This window comes from Cinclus cinclus, chromosome 2 (assembly GCF_963662255.1).
Source record: "Cinclus cinclus chromosome 2, bCinCin1.1, whole genome shotgun sequence".
Taxonomy (NCBI): Eukaryota; Metazoa; Chordata; class Aves; order Passeriformes; family Cinclidae; genus Cinclus; species Cinclus cinclus.
Genome location: NC_085047.1, coordinates 97,174,543 through 97,200,013, shown reverse-complemented (window position 1 = coordinate 97,200,013; position 25,471 = coordinate 97,174,543). Strand labels below are relative to the sequence as shown.

General features: G+C 36.7%; 1 protein-coding gene across 2 annotated transcripts in view; it reads left to right on the top strand.

Moving 5' to 3' along the window:
* ANOS1 (anosmin 1) overlaps positions 1-25,471 on the top strand; it is a 126,697-nt gene that overhangs the window by 83,712 nt on the left and 17,514 nt on the right. For both annotated transcript variants that reach the window (XM_062515102.1, XM_062515101.1), the window contains exons 6-9: positions 1,903-2,032; positions 11,252-11,454; positions 13,933-14,080; positions 18,770-18,919. In XM_062515102.1, the coding sequence (XP_062371086.1) occupies positions 1,903-2,032; positions 11,252-11,454; positions 13,933-14,080; positions 18,770-18,919 (631 nt within the window). The remainder of the gene's footprint in view (positions 1-1,902; positions 2,033-11,251; positions 11,455-13,932; positions 14,081-18,769; positions 18,920-25,471) is intronic.

Below are 25,471 nucleotides of genomic sequence, written 5' to 3'. Positions count from 1 at the left end.
AACAAGATTCCTTTGAGGAATTTGGGATCAAGTCTATTCAGCTTATGCTTGCCTTGTAACAAAGTTCAGCAAACATGTTTTTAAAAGCCCACAAGACTAGTTATTTACAATTAAATATTGGTCTTGAACCTGTTTTAAGTTGCAGTTGTAGGGGACCTGGCTGTTGGGAAAAAATAAGACATTTGAGTGCTCCATAAAATAAAAATAATCACAGAAGTTGATTCAGGTAGACTCTTTCTTCCCTGGAACAAACCCTGCATAATTCACTCTACGGTAACATAAAACTTAAAAGGAAAGGAGATGAGGCAGACAATGTCAAGACCTCCTTAATCTGAGAAGACAAATACAGTGGTTGGAATGGAGAGGGACTCTGAGTAGCATCAACGTGTGGTAGGCTCAGTCTACAGCACTTAGTCTGAGAGCAGTCAATAATATGGTTTAGAAGGGTCTCTTTTCCTTACATGCACACACAAATGAGATACCTGTTTCCCTAAATTTTGTTTGTCACCAAATAAAGAAACTAAGTGCAGGATAAGAACTAGAAATTACATTTGTCAGGGTTCTGAAAAGGGCATTGCTGAAGAACTGAAGCAAATTCCTCTGTTTCTGCTTATCTGAGTTGTGTCAGCAGCTGCTGGTTTCTTACACAGGTTTGAAAGAGAGTGAAAAGCAGAAATTATGTTCTGGCTTTTTTTGAGAACTACTTGGTATCATTACAAGAAATCTTAAATCCTATACAGGGAGATGGCTTCTTGAAGTTGTATAAAACAGAGCTTGTAAAAATAAATTGATGCAACTACATTTTTAATGAGCTTGCATGTTTGGTCAGTAATGGTTATCAGTAATGATTGTATAATATATTTAGACATATACATGACATCTATTTCAGGTTTGTGCATTACTTTGATTAAAGAATTAAATCAAAACGTAGTAAACATGACAAAGTAAACTGAAAACTAGGTAATTGAGAGGTAATTGTGAAACTAAAATTTCCAAGTGGATGTGTTTTTTATGAGTCCTACAAAAATGCTACATCTGTAGTTGGAAGTGATTCAGTGGTCACCAGGAGGCAGTGTTCAGTTTTGGTGTTTTTATTTTGGGGAAAAAAAGAAAGAATGCAAAAGATAGCTCTTCAGAAGTTTAATGGGGTAAAAAATGGAAAAAACAGGGCTCAGAATAAGAATGTGTAAAGCACTTCCTACTGAAAGGGTTCAGAATGTATCTATGCTTATGCCATATTTCAGTGGTTCTCCCCACAGGATTTGGAAATTGAACTCATGACATTGGCAACCTCAGTAGGTGTTGTTGGAAGAAAAGGTCAGATCCTATGACCTGAGAAAAGTCTTTAGGGAAGAGTTAAAGCTGTCTTTTTGACATAAGTGCCAAAGATATGAAGAAGGCTTACATTCATTATCTGAGAGTTTTGTGTTTCCTATGAACTAGAAAAAGTAAGTTCTCACAGCCCTGGATTTCATTAAGCTGTTTTGAACCCCTAATTCTCTGAGAATTGAGAATTAAAGAACTGAATTGAAGAAATAAGTCCTATACCTGGGGCAATGAGTTCCCTGAAACATCAGCACTTGAACAGTGTGACCCTAAACACTGGGGAAGGTTGTGGTAACTGCAAAACTAATTTTGTGAATTTAACAACACTTCACCAGTTTTCTAAAGGCTGCTTTTTCCAGAAGAGACCTGCAATGCGCTGTAAAATTGGACGGTTCTGTCATTTTGTTCACAGCTCTAAATGCTTTGCACTGCAGAGTGATGGCTGGAGTCAGGTGAGGTGGTTGCATAAAGCCCGTGATGCTGGTGTGTACACAGCCAGACTGCCTGGTGTAGCAGAGCAGATGACAGATAGCCATGTCAGAACAGCCAGTGTAAGTGTGACATTTTCCCCGCCAGACCACGGACGAGCGTGTTCGGCTGCCGGACATCCGAGCGAGCCGCTGGTACCAGTTCCGCGTGGCTGCTGTGAACGTGCACGGGACGAGGGGCTTCACAGCACCCAGCAAGCACTTCCGTTCCTCCAGAGGTGAGTTTGCCCCCCTCTTGTCTGGTACTCACCTTCCTCTCACTCACGCCTGGAGTGCTGCCTGATCTGCCTGCTCTCGTGGCAGCATGTTTTTAACAGGTGGGTGTTTTCTGAGTAGTTTTGCTACTGACTTTAGAAATGGTGTAAGATTTGTTTGAAATCAGCAAACAAATTAAAAGTTGAAGAGTCATTATTCTTTTATCAATAAGGGTCTCCATGAATAAAACTCCTTTGAAACATTTTCCACATAATTGGTATCCACCTACATGGCCCTGACTATGAAATATGGACGAACTTGGTTTTCAGTGTGTTAATCTGAGATGTTTATCTTTTTTTTCTTTCTAGTTATGAGAAATATGTTATTGTAATATGTTTAGTAGAGTATTGGAATATTTCATTGCCTGTATCTTAATAATTGTAGCAGCATTGTTTTGATGGAACTTTGGACCCTCTTAATTTAACTTTCCCCTTACTAGCACTAATTGGAAGTGCTTAAGAATAAAAAAGAGCATAAATGCAAAGCAGCACATTTCTATTTATTAGAAAGGCATGCCTGATCATTCACAAAGTATTGTAGGAATTTTTGTTGATAGTTCTGGTTTTGCAACCGTTTGGGTAATAAAATAACTTCGAAAATTATTTATTTACCAGTAAATGGTACATGGGGGATGGAGGAGTGAGAAACAGTTCTCCCATCCTGTGAAGTTCCTGGCATTCTCCCTTTTGTGCTTTTGACCAACATAAGGGAGAATTTTCCCAGATGACTCTTAGGCATAGTGTAGGGGTTAGCACAGGCCAGAGCCTATTCCCATTAGACATGATCATCTGGATGTGGCCACCCTCTCTTAAAGGCAGTCAATATTGAGGGCATATCCAGACCATGCTACTCGACTTCAGTGCCAAAGAATGAGATCCAGCACTCTTCACTCTACTGATAGAAGCAGTTTCTAAAAGAGAGACTTGTTATTTTAGTAGTGACAGAATCTTTACATGGATGTAACTGTGCATACTTTGAGGAATGTATTTTCTCCTCTTTCTGCAGACAGAATTAACTTGCAGTATAAGCAGTTACTGTCTTTGGGTTCCCGTGCTGGCTTTTAGCTTACTATTTGGCCATAGTCAGTCCTAGAAAAGAAATCTTTTTGGAGGTGCATTTATAGAGGCATGCAAATACTTTTGCTGGTATGGAAGGTTTAATCACTTAATGAATTACTATATGTTAGCCTTAATAATTTTTTTGGTGCTCTAACCATATTTGTTGTAGGAAGGTTGGCACAGCTGTCCTGTTACTTCTGTGACCACAAACCTTTTCATGCTTAGAAGAAGTATTACTTTAAGAACTTATGATACTTATGCAGCATACCATTTCAGAAACATTAAATAATACAGTTCTTTCGAGCTGTATTGAGTTTACTGTAAGAACCCTTCAGCAGAAGTACCTTTCTTTTTACTTCTTGAACAGCACTTCAGCAGATACAGAAGTTTGTTGCTCAATCTGGCACCAACTTCCTTTTAAATTGGCATCGCTGACAATTGCTTTACAGCGTTTGTGAGTATTTCCCATCTATTCTGCTTGAAACCACTATTACTGCAATTACAGAAAGGTATATCATGGTAGTGCTGAGGTTTTGGCTTGAACATGACATTTTCAGGCAGTATTACTTTCAAAAAAATTGGCCCCCTACTGAGTGTGCTAGCCACGCTCAAAATACCATCCTTGGTAATGAATATAAGAATGTCCATGCTAAGTCCTGAATGTTTCTAGCCCAGAATCTGACCCCTGCCAAAGGTGGGTTTCTGGATAACAATGTTAGAGCAGGATAAGCACATAAAGGTATTTCTTCAGAATAGTCTCCCAGCTGGCAGTAACTTGTGTTTCAGGAACTTGTGGTTTTGAAATCATTACATAAATACCAGAGTCCTCTTGTGGTCTCTGCAGCTACCCCTGAAGCACTTGCTCTCCTTGAGAACTGCTCATGGCTGTCTAGTGGAGGTGGAGAGCACTTTTAGGACTTTGTGACAAGGGCAGTGGGAGTCAGTAGTGCCTCTGCATGCCCTTACCTAATAAACCAAAATTTTGATGATGGCAGCAAGTATGTAGTCAGTATTCTTCAAAAGGCTTCTGGAACACTAAAAATAACTGTTTTCAAATTTGAACTCCAGCCCTTGGCAGAGGATTGTGAATTGACAGACAAGCATCAGGGAGTTCAGTTAGCTCTGAGCTTCACAACCCAAATCAACCTATGCTGGCAGCTCATTTGGCCATTCTAGGGGCTGTGGAACTGTCAGTGGTTGTTATAAAGATGTGGAGTTTGCCAGATGAAATGTGTAGACGCTCTAGGTGACTCACACGAAGATGCTGCTAGGTGCTGACTGCTGGGAATGATGCTGGGATGCTTCCATTGGTATCTTTGAGTCACCATGTTCCCAGGTAGGCAGGCAGAGTGGTTAACAGTTATAGTGTCACACTAGCATTTAATTACTATTTGAAGCTCAGTGGGAAATGTCAGCCCCTGCCTGCTAAAGAGGCAAGAAACTGCTGCTCAGATATGCCTAGTTTTCTGAGTGACAGCATCTACTGGCCCCTGCTGAGCTCCTACAGGCGCATTTAACCTCCAGTTTGGAAAAGAAAAGTGGATTTTGGCACATCACCTTTGGAAGTTTGCTGCCTGTCTGTGCTATGTTTGTGTGAAGCAGGGACAGAAATTCACATCAGTGTTTCACTTCACCCTGTTGTGCCAAGACCAAGAGAAGATTATTATCTTGGTCAGACTTAGCAGAAGGTTTCTTCAAAAATAAACCCTTTGATCAGGAAACATGACAGTAATTCCTAAGACAGTTTCTCACACAAGATACTGAACTTTTACCAATTGCTCATAAGTAATAATGAAGAGAAAATAATTTGGGTTTGTTTTTTCCTTTAAAGGAGGAGAAATATGATACTTAATCTGAATCTAGTCAGAAGTACGGCACCACAAAGTCTCTGTCACTAAATATTTTAAGATGTTAAGAGGAATATTCAGAAACGTGCTGTAATTTCTCAGAGAGAGGATTTTTGTTTGGTTACCACAATACTGTTTTATACTGTTTTGTGTTTTTGAAAATGCAAAAAAAAAAAAAACAAAAAACATGCTCTCTAAATAGACACAGCAAAATAAGGTTTTGTTTTATTCAAAATGTTCTTAAGTTTTCTGAGGTAATTTCCATTAACTTCTTTATCACTAAATAAAGCTCCTCATTTTCCAAAGTAATTTAATTTCTCAGTCATGAAAAGGATGAAACCAGGAAAACAACAGTATTTCATCAAGCATTTCAACTTACCATTCTTCATCTACTTGTGTTTTGAGGTCTTATTTACTGCAGTACTGGATTCTCTTATACCATAAATGTATGAGGTGGAGACCTATTAGCTGTTCTACACTGCCTCATGTCTTCATCTAGGATAAACATCATTTGTTGGCATTAATTTGTAAATAGCAAATAAGGTGACACAGCTGAGAATTTTTGAAATATTCAAAGCTTAGGCATCACTCATTTTTTTTAAATGCTTTTTATTTATTTTTTATAAAGGAAACAAAAGGTTTGCATGCAATTGTCTGACATGACCCCTCACAGGGAATAAAGTGAGGCTTTGTTTTGCCAAAATGTGATTCCAAAATTCCAAGAAACATGGGTTGGACTATATCTGTCTGTGGCAGAGTGGGTGGAAAATTAGGTGAATACTGCACCTAGAGAGTGGATTCTTTCATATAACTGGGACTGTGCACAAGGAATTTTTTTTTTTTGACTCTTATATGGTCAGCTAAAATTGGTCAAAATTTTCTGCTATTTTGTCAGTGCTTTCCACTTCTCTTTTCAGGGTTTTTAAATTTTGTGTGCTTTCCCTGTATCTTCAATTGTGTGGCAACAATTTTCAATAACAACAGTAAATAAGGGTAACTGAATGCCTGACAGAACATTTTTGATCCATAAGGTACAAATAGCCTTCTATTCATATTTAGACTGGCACTCTCCAAGCTGTTTCCTTTCTTCTGGAAACAGGAGAGAAATGTTCCTACAATCCATAAATTAATCTCCTTGGATGAAAACTACCAGTGTTTTTCTTCCAGTAAACAGGCACTGGATAGCTTAACCTAACTGGTCAGAAGCTGCTTGGCACCAGTAATACAATTTTTAATTTGTTGCATTTGGTTCAGAGTTCTTAGGCTATTTTTTGCCTAGCTTTTTATGATTTGTGATGAGAATGAACTCTCAGTAACAGGGACCAGTTAACTGAAGGACTCAGTGCTAGGCACTTCTGTGTCATATATACATTATCTCACTGGTCTGTAGGTAGGTACTGTGCCATTTCCAGAGACAAAAAGATCAACACAATGAGCCTGAACCACCTGACCCTTCCACCTCTGCTAAAGGTTTTTATCTTCACCAGGAAGGCAGTTGCCAGCATACACTGGATAGATTGTCAAGCAAAAGGAAGCAGACAGCGTTGTTTTCGCAGCACATAAGTACATGCTGGATGTGATTTCATGCATACATAACTGAGTGTTAGAAAAACCAGAACAGACACCCACTCATGGCAATAAAGTTCCTTCTGTTTCTCCTTTGAGACCAATGATTTTTTTATGCTGTTGCACAGCTGGTTTATGTGTGCCATTTCCATCGGGCAGAGCCAGTCCTCCTGCTTATGCCGTGGAGCTGTTTAATGGTTGGAAACTTGTCTGTAGAGCAGCTTCAGCAGACTTTTAGAGTTGGAAGGTCTCATGTTTGAAAGATAACAGTGGGAGATCTATTTTAAGTCAGTCAATAAAAAACAGTTTAAATTATTGTCACGTTTTCTCTCACTACTAGAATTCAGAATGAGAATTCTGATTCCAATGCCATTGTTTGCCTCTCTGACAACTATTCCAAATCATTTACTGTTTTCACTACAGTTGCCACATTGAAAAAAAAATAAATGGATGCACTGCAGCAGTGTATGATGTGATTCATGTGTACAGCTAGCTCGTACTGATTTTTTAGGTTTTGCAAAAGTGTTTCCAAATACTATTGATTTAAAGAATTTTGGAAAATATAAGCTATTACTATGTTCACAAATGCGAGTGTGGGAAGGTGTTAATTTTGAAATGGTGATGATGTGAGGGTTTTCTTTTTGTTCCCTTTATTTGCAGCAAGAAATCCTCCCTTTTGGGGACTGGAGACAGAATTTTGCTTGTGATGGCTGAGTAGCCAGCAAGACAGGAATTTAAGTCCTTTGGGTATGCTCAAGCCAAACACAATCCAGACAAATGGAGTACTTACCCCATGTGCTGGAACAGCAGCTTCAGCCTTGACCTAATGAAGCTATCATTTGTAGCAGTGAGAAGCGATTTTCTTGTCAGGCTGCTGAGACCAGAAATTTTTGGAGTTGAGGACAGCTGTCTGTGCCAAATTCTAGGATATATAAAATGACTTGTATTTTATTTGCATTGTCGTATAATCTGCAAAGGAAAAGCTGCAACTAGCATTGCTCTTTCTGCAAACCAGAGTATTTGATTTAACACTCAGATAAATTCATGTATACAAAGTTTCAGTACTTTTCATTTGAAAAACTGGCAGCAGTTTCCATTCCAGTAATTTTACATCTGTGATTCTGAATTATACATGGAGGCAGTCAGTCAAAGGGATCACAGGTATATGAAGACTAACAGTAGAATGGCTGTTAGCTTTATAGTCAGCAGAACATCACTTTAACTTTTATAGTTAGGTTGACAAACACCTTATGTAGTCAGCTTTATGATTCAGTACTAGTTATTCGACCTTGAAGTATTTTAGCATGAGTTGTGTAGTGCTTTCAGTATCTATATGGACATAAGCATAACAGACCACCTTGTAGAAGATGACTTTTCCATTCCATAATGCAGAAAAAAACAACCAGTCTGTTATGTGATAACTGGCTGGCATGCATTGTAGAGGAACACGTTTCTAAGCATGTCACAGTTTTTGGTTTTTTTTGTTTGTTTGTTTTTCTGGGTTCTTATTTATGTGGGAGGCCTAGGGGGTATAGGAGTTTTTTGAGTGCTTTCTTTGAAGGTGGGGTTTGGGTTCTTTGGTTTTTCTTCCTGTTAACAGAGATCACATTATCTTACCCTGCTATTCCTTCTGACATGTCGACTTTGCTGGTGAAACTAAATCCTTTCAAATGAAGAAAAATTAATATTCATGGGTTCTTAACTTACAAAATGATCATTCTGTCACTTGTAATAGTGATGATTGTCACAAAAATATAAAAAAAAATTAATAAATTATATAGTTGTGAAATACTTAATATGGAATGGATCCCAATCTGATATAAAATGCTCACTGAGTATCTTAATATTTCAGGTAATACACCTAAAATACACAAAATATTTTACTGATACATCCTACAAACAGACAGATTTTTTTTTCAGTTGATGCAAAACAGTAATAAGTTTTGTTCATCTATGATATTTTATATATTTATAGCTTATTATTTTCTTAATCAACTAATTTTAATAAAGCTCTTATAGAAAATGTGTTACTTTCAATGTCTCACCTTTTCATGTCTGTCAGCTGCAGATCTCCTCCCTTCTGTCTTCTACCACCACAAAGGCATTTTTGTGGATGACATTTGAGAGGCTTGCAAAAGCCCCTTTGAATAAAGGGGGCACTCAGGAAAATACCTGCTATTGCTGTATTATTTCACGTGTATATTGCTTCTAAGAGGACATTCTTTCTATCCTTAACTGTAATTACCTAATGATTTTTAATGCAGTGTTCGTATTCTCACACAGCAAAGTAGAAACACTAATAGATTTCTTTCAAATGTGGATCAGCATTTTGTCTGCTGCCTGGACTGTGTCTAGTGAGCACAGAAGAATTGCTCCGGATAAAGTAATGTTTTCAATAAACTGTGCAATTATAAAAAGTACAGGGTGATACGCTGGTGCTGTAGAATTTAGAATAAATCATCTATTGGTTTTGGTACACACATAGTTCTTTCTTATTGCTTTCTTTTGCTGGAATGAACATCCAAACGTTTGAAAAAAAAGAATCTAAGTTTGGTGATTTGCTTCTAGACCTACAAAATATTGGTCAAGAGAACTTCAGAATGTTTTTCATTGTGTCATGCACTTTGTCCAAAAGAGCTATTTCACTTAAATTGCGTATCTCTTTTTTATCTTTTGACTCTCTGTCTCCTGTAGACACAAAAGGAAGACAACTATGTTTTATAGGTTGAATTATTTTTTGCTTATATCTGACCATTTGGGAAGATATGTTCTCTGAAACACTTTAATTTTATCCCATATGTTTGTATACATAATACATGATGCATAGCACTTCTGGGAGATAACCTGAATAATTCACCTACAGTAATACGATCATGTTGCACTTCAGTTTATAAATATTTTATATCCCTAATATAATGTCATATAACATAAAAAAGCCCCTAACATTTTAAATCAGTGAAGATGAATGCTTAATAAATGTCTTAGATGTGTGAATTCTGTTTCTATTTAGTTTACATAAATTACATTTTATACCTACCTTTTAAATAAAAGAACTAAATGAAAAATTGTATGAGAGAAAAAAAAAACCACTCAGCTAAATTTTTCTTTAATTCTGGAATAAATAGTTTAGCATACTTTAGGATGGAGTTGTTGGCAACTTCACAGGTAAGGAAAAAAGTGTAACAGCAGTGCTTCTCCAAAGCCAGAAAAAAACCAAAAACAACTGACTTGCTAGTGGATTAAAAAACACAAGTGAGAAGTGAGGCATTTTTAATATTTGGAAATCATGCTAAATTTCCAGAATTCTTAAGTATGCTTTGTAACTTTTATGGCTAAATGTTAGGTTGAGTTATATGTATGAGGAAACAGAGGCATCCATTATTATTTAACTAAAATGGAATGTGTGAGGAAACAGGAGTATCCATTGTTATTTCAGCAAAAGTCCTGTTCAGTAACAGGAATAATTTTTTCACATCTGCTGATCTTTAAAAGGGAAAGGCTGTCTTATTAATTCTGAATGTGTCTTTTTTAATAAACTAAATGATGGAATTTTTCAGTGAGACCATATGTCATAGGGATTATCTAATAAATTAAGTATGCCTGGAATGTTTATTTAACAGCTCATATACCATTATAAAATAATGCAGGTGAACCATACAGTAAATGAATGTCTGATGCCCCCTCCTCAGACCTCCAGTTTTATATATATTATTTTTTTTGAGTCTCACTACTTACTTCTATATAATTTTTGGTTTTGCAGTTTCCTTGTATTTTGTCAACAATTTTTGGCTGCTACAGACATTTTAATAAGGGTAGAAATTAAAAAGTGAGATTAAAAAATAGGAGGTGGTAAACAGCAAACTGGACTTTCACAAGCTTTGTTGCAAAATATTCTTCGATTCACATTACTTGGGATCAGGATATTATATAGTGATTACACAAGAACTTAAAATCAGTATTGGAAAATATTCAATATTGAATCCTATTCGAACTCTGACTGTCATGTGTCCTTGACTCTAGAGTTAGCACAAAGACAACTGAAGGAATACAATCTCAGTTGGTATTGACCAGGAATTGAACCAGAATAGTGAAATAAATCAAAGGGGTAGCTAATTGCTTTTTGACATTCTAAAAGAACCACTATAGATTTCTACCACAGTGTAATGTATCATTATGCTTTAATTACCTTTATTGTAAGGAAGTGTTTATGTCCCATGGTGGTAGATACCAATATTAGACTTTTGAAGAAAGATTCAATGTGTCAAAACATAATTTAATCACCTGAGAATTATCTGGCAATGAAAAAAACAGTCAATGTTTCAGCCATACAGTTCTGTGGTTACTCTACAAGGCCACTTGGAGAACCGGAGTGTTTCACATTCACTGTGTATTTAAAATAGTGAGTGACAGAAGGAAAACTGGTAGTCTGGTACATTTTGATAAAGTTTCATAATGTTTGTGAACTATCCATAACACAGAATAATGACAAATTAGATGCTAACCCATATTTTTTATTTCATAGAGTTTGAATTTCTAGAATTTATAAGAAGCCATATCAGTTACCAAATGTCTTTGCCTGAATGTCCCTCAATATAATGAGTGTTTAATCCAGCTCATGAATGCCTCATATACACATGAGGTGAAGATAATCTTTACCTTACTGAAGATAATTTTTCCCTTAAAATATTTTCACTATTTTCCTAAATTCTAGATCCATCTGCTCCACCAGCTCCATCTAATATCAGGATTGCCAATATCAGTGCAAACAATGATGGGAGTGTAAATGCAATGATTACTTGGGATCTTCCAGAAGAGCCTGATATCCCAGTGCACCACTACAAAGTCTTCTGGAGCTGGACATACAGCAAATATGTTATTCCAGCAAAAAAAAAGAGAAGGAAGATTACCGATGGGGTAAGAAAGCAGTCAGTAATTGGGACAGAAATATGGTTTATTTTTGGCACAGAATAGAGCATAAGTATAAAATGTGTGATAAGTTCCAATTATGTCAGCCATTGGTAGAGTAGTGGTATTAATTTTTAATACCACAATTTCGACCTCTCTATCCTTGTCTTACACTGAACTCAGGGAGAGAAGTAAACTTCTCCCTTAGAATACAGGTAAATGTGATAAGATTTTTCAGGAAAGATGAATGAAAAGTTAAATGCTGCTAGTTCTCTGAATTTAGGCTTATTCAATTAGTGCTTCTTAAAGTGGTTGTTTTATTTAAAAAGTCTGACATACCTGTCACATTGTTCTTTCATTATGGAAGTAAAACTTATGGCACAGTCATAGAGAAATTGTTAAATAGTCACTATATATCTGAGGGAAAAACATAGCCAAAAATCTTTAAATAAACTGCTATAGCACAGATCTGGCAGTATTTCCTTAGCAACAAGTTCCTATGAGTCTCTTGAGTAATGTATTAAATTTTGCTTTACTAGAAAGCTTTTTTGTTATGATATCCTTAAGCATATTGCATATTATTTTAAAGCAATGAATAGAAATAATTAGATAGAAATAACAGAAATCGGTTAGACATAACTTGATTCTCAGTGCTTTTGGTAGTGGGAATTTGGCCCCATGTCTGTGTTACCACCGTGTTTTGGCTCCAGCTGCCCATTGCACTGTGATGAATGATAGTCAGAGGGTCACAATTCCCCCTCTGTCTCTCAGTCACCAAACCCTGACAGAAATAAAGGCAGTGAAGCCTGTGTGATGAAATCATGCACGTCAATTTGCACAGAAAGGAAGGTTAGTTCTTTGTTGTCCTTTAAAAAAATAATTGTGGCAAGATAGGAGTAGGCTTGGACTGTGCTTCTTAGAAAAATTTGTGTTCCTCAAGAAGCCTGACTGAGTAAAGGAAAGGCTTCAGCCAAAAGACGACAGGGAGCTTTCTTTCTCCAAGCTGGTCTGTACATCAGAAACTCCGGAGAATTTTAAAGTTGAGCTGGGTCTTTAATACCTTTCCATAGGGTACTTCTTAAATACAAATAATATTAAAACAGGTCCATTAGAGCATTGCAGTAATTGTGACCAAGTTCTGACCTTGAATGTAGGGAAATACAAGATGTGTTTAATAGAAGAGACAGGCTCTTACAAATCTATCATAGTACTCCTGACTTTTTCTTCAGCAGCATGTCATGAAACTGCACAGCCATGCCAGGGAGATTCAGCACACTCCAGATAATATTGCTAATCTATGGTCATTTCAGTATTGTAGCAACTCTTAGGCTAAAGAATCGTAAATGCATGGACATAAAAAAAAAAGTGAAAAAGTCTTAATTGTTACAGATTATTGAAGATTATTTTTGTCCAGGTTTTACCTTTAGATGTAGCCCCATCCAAATAATTTCATACAGGTTTCTTGATATATGAATTCATACATTAATTCATTCCAGGTAGACATTGAATTAGTTTGACTGCAATATTAACACTGTTAATCAAGAGTTACAGTCAATACTTCAGCACTAAACAAGTACAGATAATTAATACTAAATACTTTTTGGCAATCCCCATTTTAACATCCCAAGTGTTAAATATTGGATGGTTACCTTGGTACATGGTTGTCTTTCTTACTCTGTATGGACTGTCAAGCTTAAAAAGCACAAGGAATTCTAATGAAAGCATGGAGTAATATCTTCCACCTAGCATATGGACTAGAAGGATATTTTTATAGTTAAATCTAGCAAAATAAAAGATAAGGCTGAGAAGGCTGGACTCTTCTTTGCATTATCACGTTCCTTGCCTTAATCTGTGGGTTTTTGACTGGAGAATGATAAACCTAATCTATTGTTTCCCCATTTTATACATTTTTGTGACATTGGAAACTGTATTTTTTTCTATGCTATTTTCCATTCTACACGGGAAAAGTGTTGTTTTCAATGAGGGGGTATTTTTGGTTGGTCCTTGTTTTTTACACTTTTTCTTTCAAGAGTTGAAACAAATAGAATGTATTGAAAAATGAATTAAATGTTGGACTTCAGCTATCTTCAGACTGGCTGTCTCTAGAAAAAAGTTTTCAATTGCTAACTAACACAGAAATTGGGGAATAAAATGCTTAAATTCCTTTTGCTAAAATTATTTTGGCATAAGAGAAAAACCTTGTTATATAGAAGAAAACCCTATAGGCTTTGCCTAAACAATAAGTTTGGAATTGCCAAGAAACTGCCAAAATTATGCAAACATCAAGTAGGTTAGTATTTTTTAAATGACACAGAAAAACAGAGTCCAATTAAAGAACTCTTGTACAGAAAGGAAATTTGCTCTGAAATTTATATATGAGTTTTCTAACTTCAAAAAAGCAGTGTGCCTAAGATAACAAGCCTGCTTTTAATAAAGGACTGTGTTTCAGCAATATTATAACTGCTTTGTCTATTTATTCTTTTACAGGCCCAAAATTATGTGGTCTTGGAGGGGCTCCAACCCAACAGCAACTACAATGTAGAGCTGCAGGCAGTTACACGTTGGGGTCAGATACGCCTAAAAAGTGCTAAGGTTTCTCTCCATTTTAGCACTACTCAGGACATCAGGAATAATAGTGAGTAATCATACTCAAACACCTGAATGCTTTCTCTCTCCTTTATCTGGAATTTGAATGTTTTATACAATGATTTCTTAAATTTTAAAAAATAATTTTCTTAAAGTGAGCTGTTCCATAGCACAGTGATCATCTCCTGGTCAAATTGAGTTACCTATTCATGTTAAATTTCTTATTTAAAAATTGGTGACATTTTTTGCCCAATTCTTCTACATACCTAAAATAAACAATTGCAAAGAAAATGGAAGCTTTTGCATAAATCTAGTGTTAATATTTTTTTAGATTCAGGTATGAATACTGACTGTGCTTCTAAATGGATGGAATAAAACCATTTTTGTGTGTCTTATCTGGAAAGTATTAACTTGCAATATTTTTCAAAATCCTGACTATTTTTACTAGCTGGTTAATTCAGATTCCATGTCTGACAACCATACATTCTCAAAATACTCCACACATAGCACCCACATTCACAGTGAAATCTCAATATGTTTAGATGTTAGGTTATATATTGTTAAGGTGTTTAGAACCTCCCATGCTAAGTAATATAATTGCAAACTGTATCTGAATCTGGCAGAAAACCTCAATTTGTAGCCTTGTTTAAATGCTATTTATACAATTACAGTACAATACTGAGTTACTGCCCAAATTGCTGATGGGTCTCTGGTTAATTAATACAGCAGAGTTCTGAAAATAGGATGTTAAAGAATATGATTTTAATTATTCTGCCCTTACTCCATTTCATTTTTTATTCATTTACATTCTTTCTTTAAAGTACATTCACAGTTTAAACTTGTATAAGAGAACTGTAATTACTTTCATCCTCACTAATCAACTGCTATTGTTGCCATATTCTTTTTGGGTATACATAAAATATTGGAATGTGGTTGTTAGCTATAACAGACCTTCTTGTGTGTGGTTGCTTCACATATTAATGTACCAAGAGGAAAAAATAAGCTGAAGTATCCTTCTTTTTCCCATATTAAACTAATCTTTACTACTTTTTTGGGCCATCTTGAGAGACAGCAGAAGGTCAAGTTTTCATCTATTCCATACACTGAGTCTTTGCTTCAAATCCATAGCAGAATATCAGTTTGAATCTCCACAGTCTGTATATTAGGCACATTTGAGTTAAATCCTCAGTAAGCCCAATGTAAGTGAATGTAAGAGTTTTCCATTTTCTTTATTGGCCCTCCTAGATTGTACCTGTGATTTTTTTTCATCCTTTAGAAAGGTAGCCTAGATTGCAGGAATAGTTCATGATATCAAAATCTTCTTACAGTTACCACATTAAGTTCTCCTTCCTTTTCTATATGTACACAGGAGATGTAAGAGAGGAAAAAAATAACAGTGGGAACTGGGTGTTTAATTCCATACACTGAGCCACTGAGCACCATTAGAAGCATATCATTGGTGTTTATGAGAGATTTCAAATTTTGCTGGTTCTTTTCCTAAGAACTTTTTTATGGGGTGTGCTACTTTTTTTCTTCTCATTTTTTCCCCCTGCAAAGTTCACTAGATAAACAAACAAAACTTTTTTCGGCACCCTCCCCGTACCAAATTCCCTGCTCCTTTTGATAAAGGAAGTCTGTGAAGTTCTGGCTCTCAGTGCTAAACTTTAAGGTATTTAGTTTTCATGTCACCACATGACATCACACGTTTAAGAAAAAGCTCAACTCACAGCTGAGTTTACACTCAAGCAGTGAATCCTCATTCTGGGGTTTTAGCTGTCTGAGGTTGGCCTGTGTCCTGCTAAGTGGGAGAAAATTCTAGATGCCATTATATACAACTAGCCAAAGAGAAAATGGGCAAGCTTTTTAAGTGCTTTGTCTCATTTTATTATTAGTGTGATTTTATGAATGTTTCCATCTTGGGAGAAGGGATAATTAATTAACTGACCTCTGTCATGCTTTATTTGGTACTCCTGACAGTAGGTGAGACCATCATAATCTTTAAACATGATAGTAAATAAAGGCTTCCCATATAACAAAAGCCTTCTGAATTGAAGCTGAGTAATTGAGATATGAGCATGTCATTTTTTGTACTGTTCCATACTTACTGTGAGAAATCCTTTCACTAGAAGGACTGCATTAGCTCTCCATGGCCTCACTAATGTTCTGACTCTTTTGGTCTGTATCACCCCTAGGTTTATGTTGGTTGGAGAGGATTTTTTTTTTCAGTTTTCCCTCTTCAAAACATTGGGTTTTTCAGTGTCTGATGCAGGTCACATCTGAGTAATAAGAATTTATAAAGGATTTATAAATCCTCTATGAGATGAAGTTCATTTATGCTATACCTCACATGTGACTTGGCTGCTTCATCATTTCCTGTCCACTGCCATGGCACTTCTTTCCTATCATGGTCACAGCCAGATTTAAATTCTTTCCACAGTTTTGCTTGGATACCCTGCTCTCTCCTTGGTTTTTGTGAAAATCTGCTATCTACTTTTATCTAATTAGTACAGGCTTTCTAATGTCTTCTGCTTTATTTTGCTTTACTGGGGTGAGTTTTCTGTACTAAAAGGTTCATTAATTGTTGTATTGCATTTTAAATTAGAGTAAAACTATATTGAGAACAATATCTTTTTAATCTCGTATACTTCAATTTGGACTGTTCAAATTCTGAACATCAATTTATTTAATGAGCAGTATTTTCTTTTTAACTGAAAATCAGTGCATGTGCCAACTAAAACGCATATTTGCTTTGGAGTATTGCAGTAATAAGTTTATAGAAAAATCTGAACATCCCTTCTCTTAAAGCCATGAGGTAAACGATTCAAGATTCTTGGGACTTAAACCATTGATATCACTCTCTTTATTTGATAGAGCACTCTGCTGGGGCATATTTAGGCCTTTTTGGACATTTTTTTAAATGGCTGGATTATATTTTACATAGAAAAGCAAGTAAAAACTACTCCTGGAGGAGATGCAAATTCATTTTCTATATCTCGCTCAGGTTAGTTAGGTACAGAGCCAATCCTGCTTGACATACTTTTGAGAATACTCAGAAGCAGATGGAAAAATATGAAAAAGAAAAAAAAAATGCCTGAAATGTTATCTATGACATGACACTCACGGATTGTCTTTATTTTGGGACTTTGATGGCCTTTGGGAAGTAATTCCAGAAGGAACATGCCAATTTTGCTGAAGTCCCACTGTAGATACTCTGCTCTGTGTGGAATTAATCTCTGGGTTTTTTAGGTGTCTGGTCGTGTTGTCAGAATAGAGATAGCCCACACCCCTCTGAAGAAATTTAGTCCTACACACCTCTGTGAGCTTTGACCTCAGCCCTCTGGCATTACATTTCCCCACACTCAGAAACGCATTGCCTCACTATAGTTGTGTGCTTCACTTCTGGGAAATGTAGCAAAATTCTTGCTTGATCTTTATATAGAAATATTCTAAATTGGTGTCCTGGTTTTTGTAGAAGTGGAGCAGACAGAGAATAGCAAAATAGAAATTTAATAAAATTAAAATAATTTAAGTTGAGAAATAACTGATAGATTTTAGTTTGTACTTCTCTGTATAACGTTTTTAATTTCCATTAAGGTAGTAGTAACATTATGGTTACCTTAAGAAAGAATTTTGTTAAGTTTGGTAGTTTAATTTAAAGCAAACAAACAAAAAAATATTGTATCAGATTCAACAAAGGGCTGAGAAAGTAAAATTTGGCCATAAAGCAAGTGAGTTTCAATAGAAGCTGCATATAAGGCAAAATCTTTAAGTTTATATGTTAGTCGTGACAATTACTGAAACCTGAATCTTTCCCTCTTTCTCTCAATTATGTAGTTAATAATTTGCTACTTCCTTATTATTGGACTCCTTAGTTTTAATATAGGTGTAATATTGATTTAAACACAACTTTTTTTTTTTTTTTTGCTTATGGTCTGATCCTCCTAACTGGATCAGGTACATTTGCAAGTGTGTAATGCAAAGTGCAGTTTAAATGAATGTTTCTTTCTCTTCAACTGAAAATATATGTAAGTACAGTCAACCCTGCTAAAAGTTGATAAATTTTTACCAAACAAAATGCTTGATGAAGAACATCCAATTACAATTTCTTGTTGGAAGCAAGGCACACAGCACCAAGGGAATTGCTGAAAGAAAATTCTGCTCTTGCAATGTTTTCCTAAACATTCACCATTCACAGCTGGGAACAGGAAAGTAGGCAAGACAGATCTTTAATCTGACCACAGTGTTCTTATATAGCATACCAGAGGTCTGTATTTACTTTCATGTAGTAACCACATGTGGCACTCTGTGGGTTACATTCAATGCTGTCCTTGGATTTTGTGCATATTCAAACACTGCATGAATATAAAGACTGTGAAGTATTACAGAGAACTACTGGTAGATATGTGCCTGTTTAAAAATTCATTGTGCTAACATTTTTAGTTCCTGGGGATATAAATACAGTCCATTTCCTTCTTACTCTTCAGAAAATTTACAAAGCATTTTGCTGTTAAAACATATTTATCTTTTTCATTTGTTTTCTAAATTCAGCTGAATTTCAAACAAGTGATTTTTCAACCACTATGGAGAGCTAATTCTTTATTTCATTTAGGTAGGAAACAGAAATAAGATAATTTGGAATAAAGATACTATTATTTTCTGAATTTCAGCAAGTTTAGCATAGTCACTATACAGCACTATAGTTAACTGAATGGTTTCCTGATTTTTCTGTGTTTTGCAGAGGAACGGACATCTGCTGGGAAACCACAGAAAGGACTGGTAGATCCCTACCCAACCTTTCCAAGAAGGAAAACCACTCGTTTTCTTAAAATTGGAACTCCCTTCTATCAGGACAATCAGCTCCAGGTCAAAGTCTACTGGAAGAAGACAGGTTTGTCAAATTTTGCTTTACTATTTTCTCTGAGGAGGATTCTTATCAGCCATGTCGGAGTTGTAGAACATCAACACAATATTATAAGTTATTAATAGTTGAATCCTACACCCATCCTTTCATCCCTTCATCTTCACATTAGAGGGAAACATTACGTCTCTTCTTTGTATTATGTCTGTGTATATGTCTTACAGAGGGAAATTACATGAATCCATCACCCAAAAATTATAGTCAGTCATGGTGGGACACTGAATCTTCACAGAGCTGAGACAATTTTTATTTTATAGGAATTACCTCTGTAAAGTTTTAAGTATCAGAATTTGGTGTTGCCCACAACAGTTTTGAGCAACATATGAATGTTAACTTTGTGCCAAACTTTTTCAGTCACCTTGATTTAGAGCAGAATGTATGTTTGGTCACAAGCCGAAAACACTTTGAAGTTAGTTTTCTTCTAGGATGCATCATTCTGGTTTTCAGGAAAATCTTAACAACAATTTTATGGTTTAATCCTTCAGTCAAAAGGAAAATTACATAAATTTTAAGGGTCTATTCATATTCAGAAATCACTAATGGGATTTTCCTTTCTTGTCCTCTAAGAGCATATAGGTTGCTCCAGTTTAGCCATTATTGGTTCATATGCTGTTATTTCAAAATATTCTCACACTGTTAATTTTTTTTACTTGGAACAATCTACATATATATCAATATCACTGAATAAAATCAGTTCAGTTTTTTATGCTTAAAATAAAGGGCTATAAAATGGATAGTCATGTTTTTTTTTTAATTTTTCAAAGAATTTCAGAAATATTTAAGTGCTTTTGGATTTAGATGTGCGTGGCACATCCTGAATGAGGACAGGCTATATGAATGTTCAATTATGCTATGTAACATAGGAATATGTCACACTGTATATTGTGGATTGTGAGAGGTATCCTTTGCTTCTTATCCTTTGCCTGTCTTTTTGAATGGTTGCCTTCCAGGACCTGCTATTACTTTCAAATCCATCCTTATTCCTCCCTAAAACCTGCAAGCTTTGGTTCAGCTGAGTACATGCACTTTTTGAATATTTGTTCCTGTCTCGGTTATGCTAGTTTTTTGGGTTTTTTTTCTTGCTTTCCCCATTATATTTCATTTTGGGTTGCTTCATGGAAAGCTGGAACAATTTAAAGTTTAAATGAAAGTTGAGGCAATTTCAATTGGGAATATTTAGTTTACCAGAAAATGTGGTTTTTGTTATCCAAAGTGAGATTTATATATTCTGAGCATTGTCGGGACTGATCACCCGAAGCTTTCGCCTGTGCAAGTGAGATGTCAACTCATCATCCAAGCTCCTTTTTTTGTTAGAAAAGAAAAACAGGTGACTTCTGAAGCAATTCATCCCCCAGAGCAGCAGAATTTCTCTCTGGAGATGCCTATCTTCTTTACTGAGAACAGAGGGGAGCCTAGACAGCTCATTTGTAGAAAGCTTAGAGATGCCTAATGTCTCTGTGAGCTGAGGTTCTATTCTTGGCAGTCTGTGTTGAAAAAAATAAGGGACAGGATTCAAAGATGAGGAGACAATGATGTCTCCCACAGGCGTCAGACAGGGTTGTGCAACTCACAGTCTTCAGGCAAGATTCAGCCCAGTGGAATCATCAATCCTGATGCAGCTGTTTTCCTGCCAGCCTGCAGCCAGAAGATCATGTATCCTGTGGCCAAAATGCCAGCACCCCTACTGACATTCACCTTGTGAATAGCTTGCCAAAGTTAGTTATACTTAATGGAGGGAAAATCCTGAGCAAACAGCAATATTCCTGTTCCAACACAGATACCTTGAGCTAGGTGTCCACTATTTATAATGGTATTATAGCATAGTTATTGAACTTGGAGGCATTGCACCATAGAAAGCTAAATGTTTCCATCTAAATCTGGAGCTGAATCTCACCGTCTGCAACATACCTGGGGGTAATATTTGTATTGAAAGCTATAAATGTCTATGAAAAGAAATAAGGTAGTCAACAACTTTCTAGCAACGCGTAGTTTGGAAATAAAAGGATTTTGAAGTGGTGTAATTTCCAGAATTGGAGAATGTCAAGGACAGCTGTGTCACAGAGCTGTCAAAAATGACATGGATTTACATGCTGTCACCTTTTGCCAGGCGTGTACTGTCTTGCTGACTGTACAGCTGTCTCATTTTGTGTAGAGCTGTGTGCACCCAGTTACATAAGGGGACACTCAGAAAGCCATTTTGGCCCTGGGATGGGGTCACGTTCTGTGTGTGAAGTGCACTGGGGTGTTTAGGTACATGCCCCAGCCATGCAGTGGAAGATGCCTTCCTTTTTCTTGCAGAGCAAGCAGTGATAGCAAAGGTGTGTGAAGAGGGGCAGAATATGGCAGTTCATCACGCTTACCTTCTATTTTTTCTTTTTTAAAAAGAAAATATCAATATTCTGAGTGACAGCACATGCAGTAACTCAGCAGGAGCCATTGCCTCGTGTGGAACTAAAATATAGCCAATTGCCTGCTCCTTAGAAACCAGCAGCTTCTATAAGCTCTTGCAAGAGTTTGGAGATTATGTAGTGCATGGATGAGGTACTTTAAATTTGCTAGTAACAATTTACTGCAGAGCAGGTCTGTGGGACTGTGCAAGGAACACAGCAGGAAAATCACATTGTCTTCTTGAAAAACAGCAGTTTCTGAGGCAGCTGTGCTGGGAACTGTTCCCACTCATCTTTCACCTTTATGAACTGCACTAGATGGTGTTCAGGGAGTTGTAGAAGGTAGAGTGCAGCAGCTGTAATAGGAAATACTGAGAGAGCCTGCTCAGTGGCATGGCATCTATTTTTATTGCAGGTAGGCAATCAGAGTTCAAATAGTTCCTGACAAAAAATTGACCTGTTTGTCTCCTACATGGTGGGTGAACACAGAAGTCCATGTTGATCGCCCTAATGTTCTCATTTTTGTGTAGTTTGCTATTAAGAATCAACACTTTTTTTGGTGGAGAAACACAGCCATTCTATAGTCCTAAGTTAGAATGTATAACTTTAAAACAGAAAAATTAAGAGGCCAGCATGAAACCATGTGAGGTAAGTAGGTTGATAAGTGTAAGAGTTACCATGATAAGAAAATGATTCAAGAAATAAACGTCTCAAGCTTAAACATGTTGGAATTTGTAAATTGATCAAATTTCAGTTGGTTCTAGGAGTCTTTGCCTTGTCTGGTATGGTTTTCAAGTGTTTTTGGACTTTCTGTGTTAGACTTCATGACATGAACAAGAGATGTTTGCAGAGATGATGAAATAAAAATGTTATTTAGGATTTGGATGGACTTTATTTTAGATGAAGATTTAAACCTGTATGTTATCACACAATCATGGAACGGCTGGGTTTGGAAGGGACCTCTGGAAATTATCTAGTCCAACCTCTCTGCTAAAACAGGTTCACTTGGAGTAGATTGCACAGGATCATGTCCAGACAGGTTTGAAGTATCTCCAGAGAAAGAGACTCCACAACTCTTCTGGACATCCTGTTACAGTGTTTTGTCACCCTCAAAGTAAAGGATTTTTTCCTCATTTAGACGAACATTTCTCTATTTCAGTTTCTGCACATTGTCCTTTATCCTGTAACAGCACAGCTGAAAAGACACTGGCCCCATCTCCATGATACCCATCCTTAAGACATTTGTAAGCATTGCTAATGCTCTCAGTCCCTCTTCTTGAGGCTGAACAGGCCCAGCTACCTCAGCCTTTCCTAATTAGAGAGATGCTTCAATCCATCAGTTATCCTTCTTGCCCTTCTTGCCCTCCACTGGACCAGCTCCAGGAGCTTTGCATCCCTCCTGTCCTGAGGAGCCCAGAAATGGACACAGCACTCCAGATCGGTCTCACCAGGGCTGAGCAGAGGGACAGGATCACCTCCCTGCTGAAAATGCTCTCCCTAAAGCCCCCCAGGATCCCACTGGTGTTCTTGGCCCCCAGGACACACTGCTGGCTCATGGACAGCTTGTTGTCCACCAGCACCCCCAGGTCCTTCTCCACAGAGCTGCTTTCCAGGTCAGCCCCACCCTATACTGGTGCAGGGGGCTGTCCTTCCCCAGGTGTAGGACCCTGCCTTTGCCTTGGCTGAAATTTACTGAATTTTGTTCAACCCTACAGTTGCCCTTGTTATGTTGACATAGTTCCTTTGAGCTGTAATGAAAACTTTAATAGCTACTATAACAGCAGTCTTTAGTAAGAACAGAGTTATTGCTTTTTTATATTAGTAACTGCTCAGACTTTTTATTGTATTCCTAATTCAGTGGTTGTACCATTCTATGCAGACCAGAATTTTTTTTTTAATTTCCTCCTAAACTAAGATGGCTTTCTAGAAGAATTTTTTGCTGTGTCCCAACACTGTAGCCTCACAGCATATCACAAATTACAGAAATAAAAGGAAAGACCCATGCGGATTGCTTATATTATTTAAAGAAACACAAACATGCTCCTGAGGTTGTTTCAGATTATTTCTTTGTTTTCGTTGGTTCCATTTTAGCTGAGAAACTGTTTTGCTTTTGAATTTGAAACATTTTACTCAGTCTAAAGTGCAAAATATAATGCAGAATCATAGAAGAATTTAGATGGGCAAGAAGGGACTTCTGGAGGTTAGCTGATCCAACCACCTACCTGCTCAAAGCCGAACTAGCTGTGTACTTAAATCAAGTTATTCAGTTCTATCTGTAAGGTCCTGTAACAGATATTGTTGCTGTTTTTTGAATGACCGAGAATTTATCCTACATCAATACCAGCCTGCAGAGGCCATCTAAGTTTATTGAAGCATGCCTTAGGATTTACAGAAGGTATGATGATGTCTCTTGACTATTCAAAGATGTTTTTTCCATGACTGAAGACGTATTCCTCAGTGAATTTTGCAGGTGAGCCTCTAGGAGGGCAATGAGAAGAACACAATGGTGACATCAGGGCCAAATCTCTCATTTTTATGTCATCCTTCTGAATAGAATTCATCAGACCTCTGTCCTGTGTAACACCTGCACCAGAGAGGGTGTTGCAAACTGTTACCAAAGTGACTTTGTTACACAGTGAAGGAGTGACTGCATATCAGCACTCAGAATCTCCACTCATAAAAGTCTGAGTAAAGGGATGGATTTCCATCAGTATGCATCGTAATATGCCACAATTTGGTAAGCAGGAAAGACTTACCTGGGCCTGTCCTTCAAGTGTCATTTCTTTAGTCCCATTAAAGTTAGCAAGCATAAGGCATGAATGGAATGTTGAATCTGAGCTTTACATTAAAATAAAGCTCTTTCTGAAATAATCTTTCTGTATGCATACTTGGTATGATGGCAACAGTCACTTCAGGATATATGTTAGCAAAAGTACCTCCACACTTCAAGCAGTACAAGGTACTTAGCAAATGCACATGATACTGGTAGACAGGGTGATCCAAAAGCTTGTTCCATATGAATACTAGCTTCTTTCTGAAGGATAAAAGTGCCTGTTCCTTGCTGCCTTTCACTTAGCCCTGGGATTAGAGAAACAGTACATTCCTTAAACAGCATGAATCCCCCTTTTATAAATTAAAAGTAGAATGTGTTCCATGGCCAGATATTTTGGCCATCTTGATGTGTGAAATTGGAAATTGTCAAGCAGTGGAATCAAACTGAACAAATCACTTTTAACTCCCTGGTGCTAAGGTCAGAGAATGCCATCCATTACTAAAAGTGGATGCACTCTGAAACCCCTATTTAAAGGGATTTGATACTTAAGGATGATTAAGAACCAATAAGTATATTGTGCAGTAATCAAGACTGAAAGTGTGAAAATAAAAAGATGCTTAAGTTTTCTCTGTTTTTCTGTGGTTGGGCAACTAGAGAGCTGAGTGTTGGACTTAGCTGAAAAGCCTCCAAGTTACTGTAGATCTGTGTATGAAAATAAAATTTGTCCCACAGATGGAAAAAAAATCCCACCTTTTATGAACTCTGCATCAATTCTCATCAATTTCTGCAATAACTGTAATGCACTTAAATGTCAGAATGTAATTTCTTTCCAAAGCCCTTGTCACAACAATAGTTTTTAAGTCATTGCTCTGCCTTCAGTACCATTTTCTCGGTGCCTGTTATTTGAGTAAAATACAACTCACCTTGCTCAGTTAAAGCTTTAGTTTCCTTGTCTTTGAATTAAGTCTATGTGTATTTACTTCCCCCTGTTTAAATTAAACATTTTAAGTACTTTCAGATATTTAAAATCAATATATCTGCCTCTTGGTTTTGCTTAAAAAGACAAATATTTAAAATGCATTAAGACTTGGCTTCAGGCTTCTTTCTTTGTGTTTCTGTAAATGCTAAAGCAGAAGAAAAAAGAATACTTAAGGCAGGGAGAGGCAGCGAATCCTCCATTGTCTGATAAATCAACCAAACAAGAATAATGAACTAAATTACAGAGAAGAATAAAATGTAAGGCATGGCAAAGCAAATAGAGAGCTGACACAAATGCTTTTAAACCCACATCTTAGGAAAACAAAATTAACTTTCACTTAGTTCAGGGACATAAATGAAGTGTCTGTGTGTGCTGACTCTTTG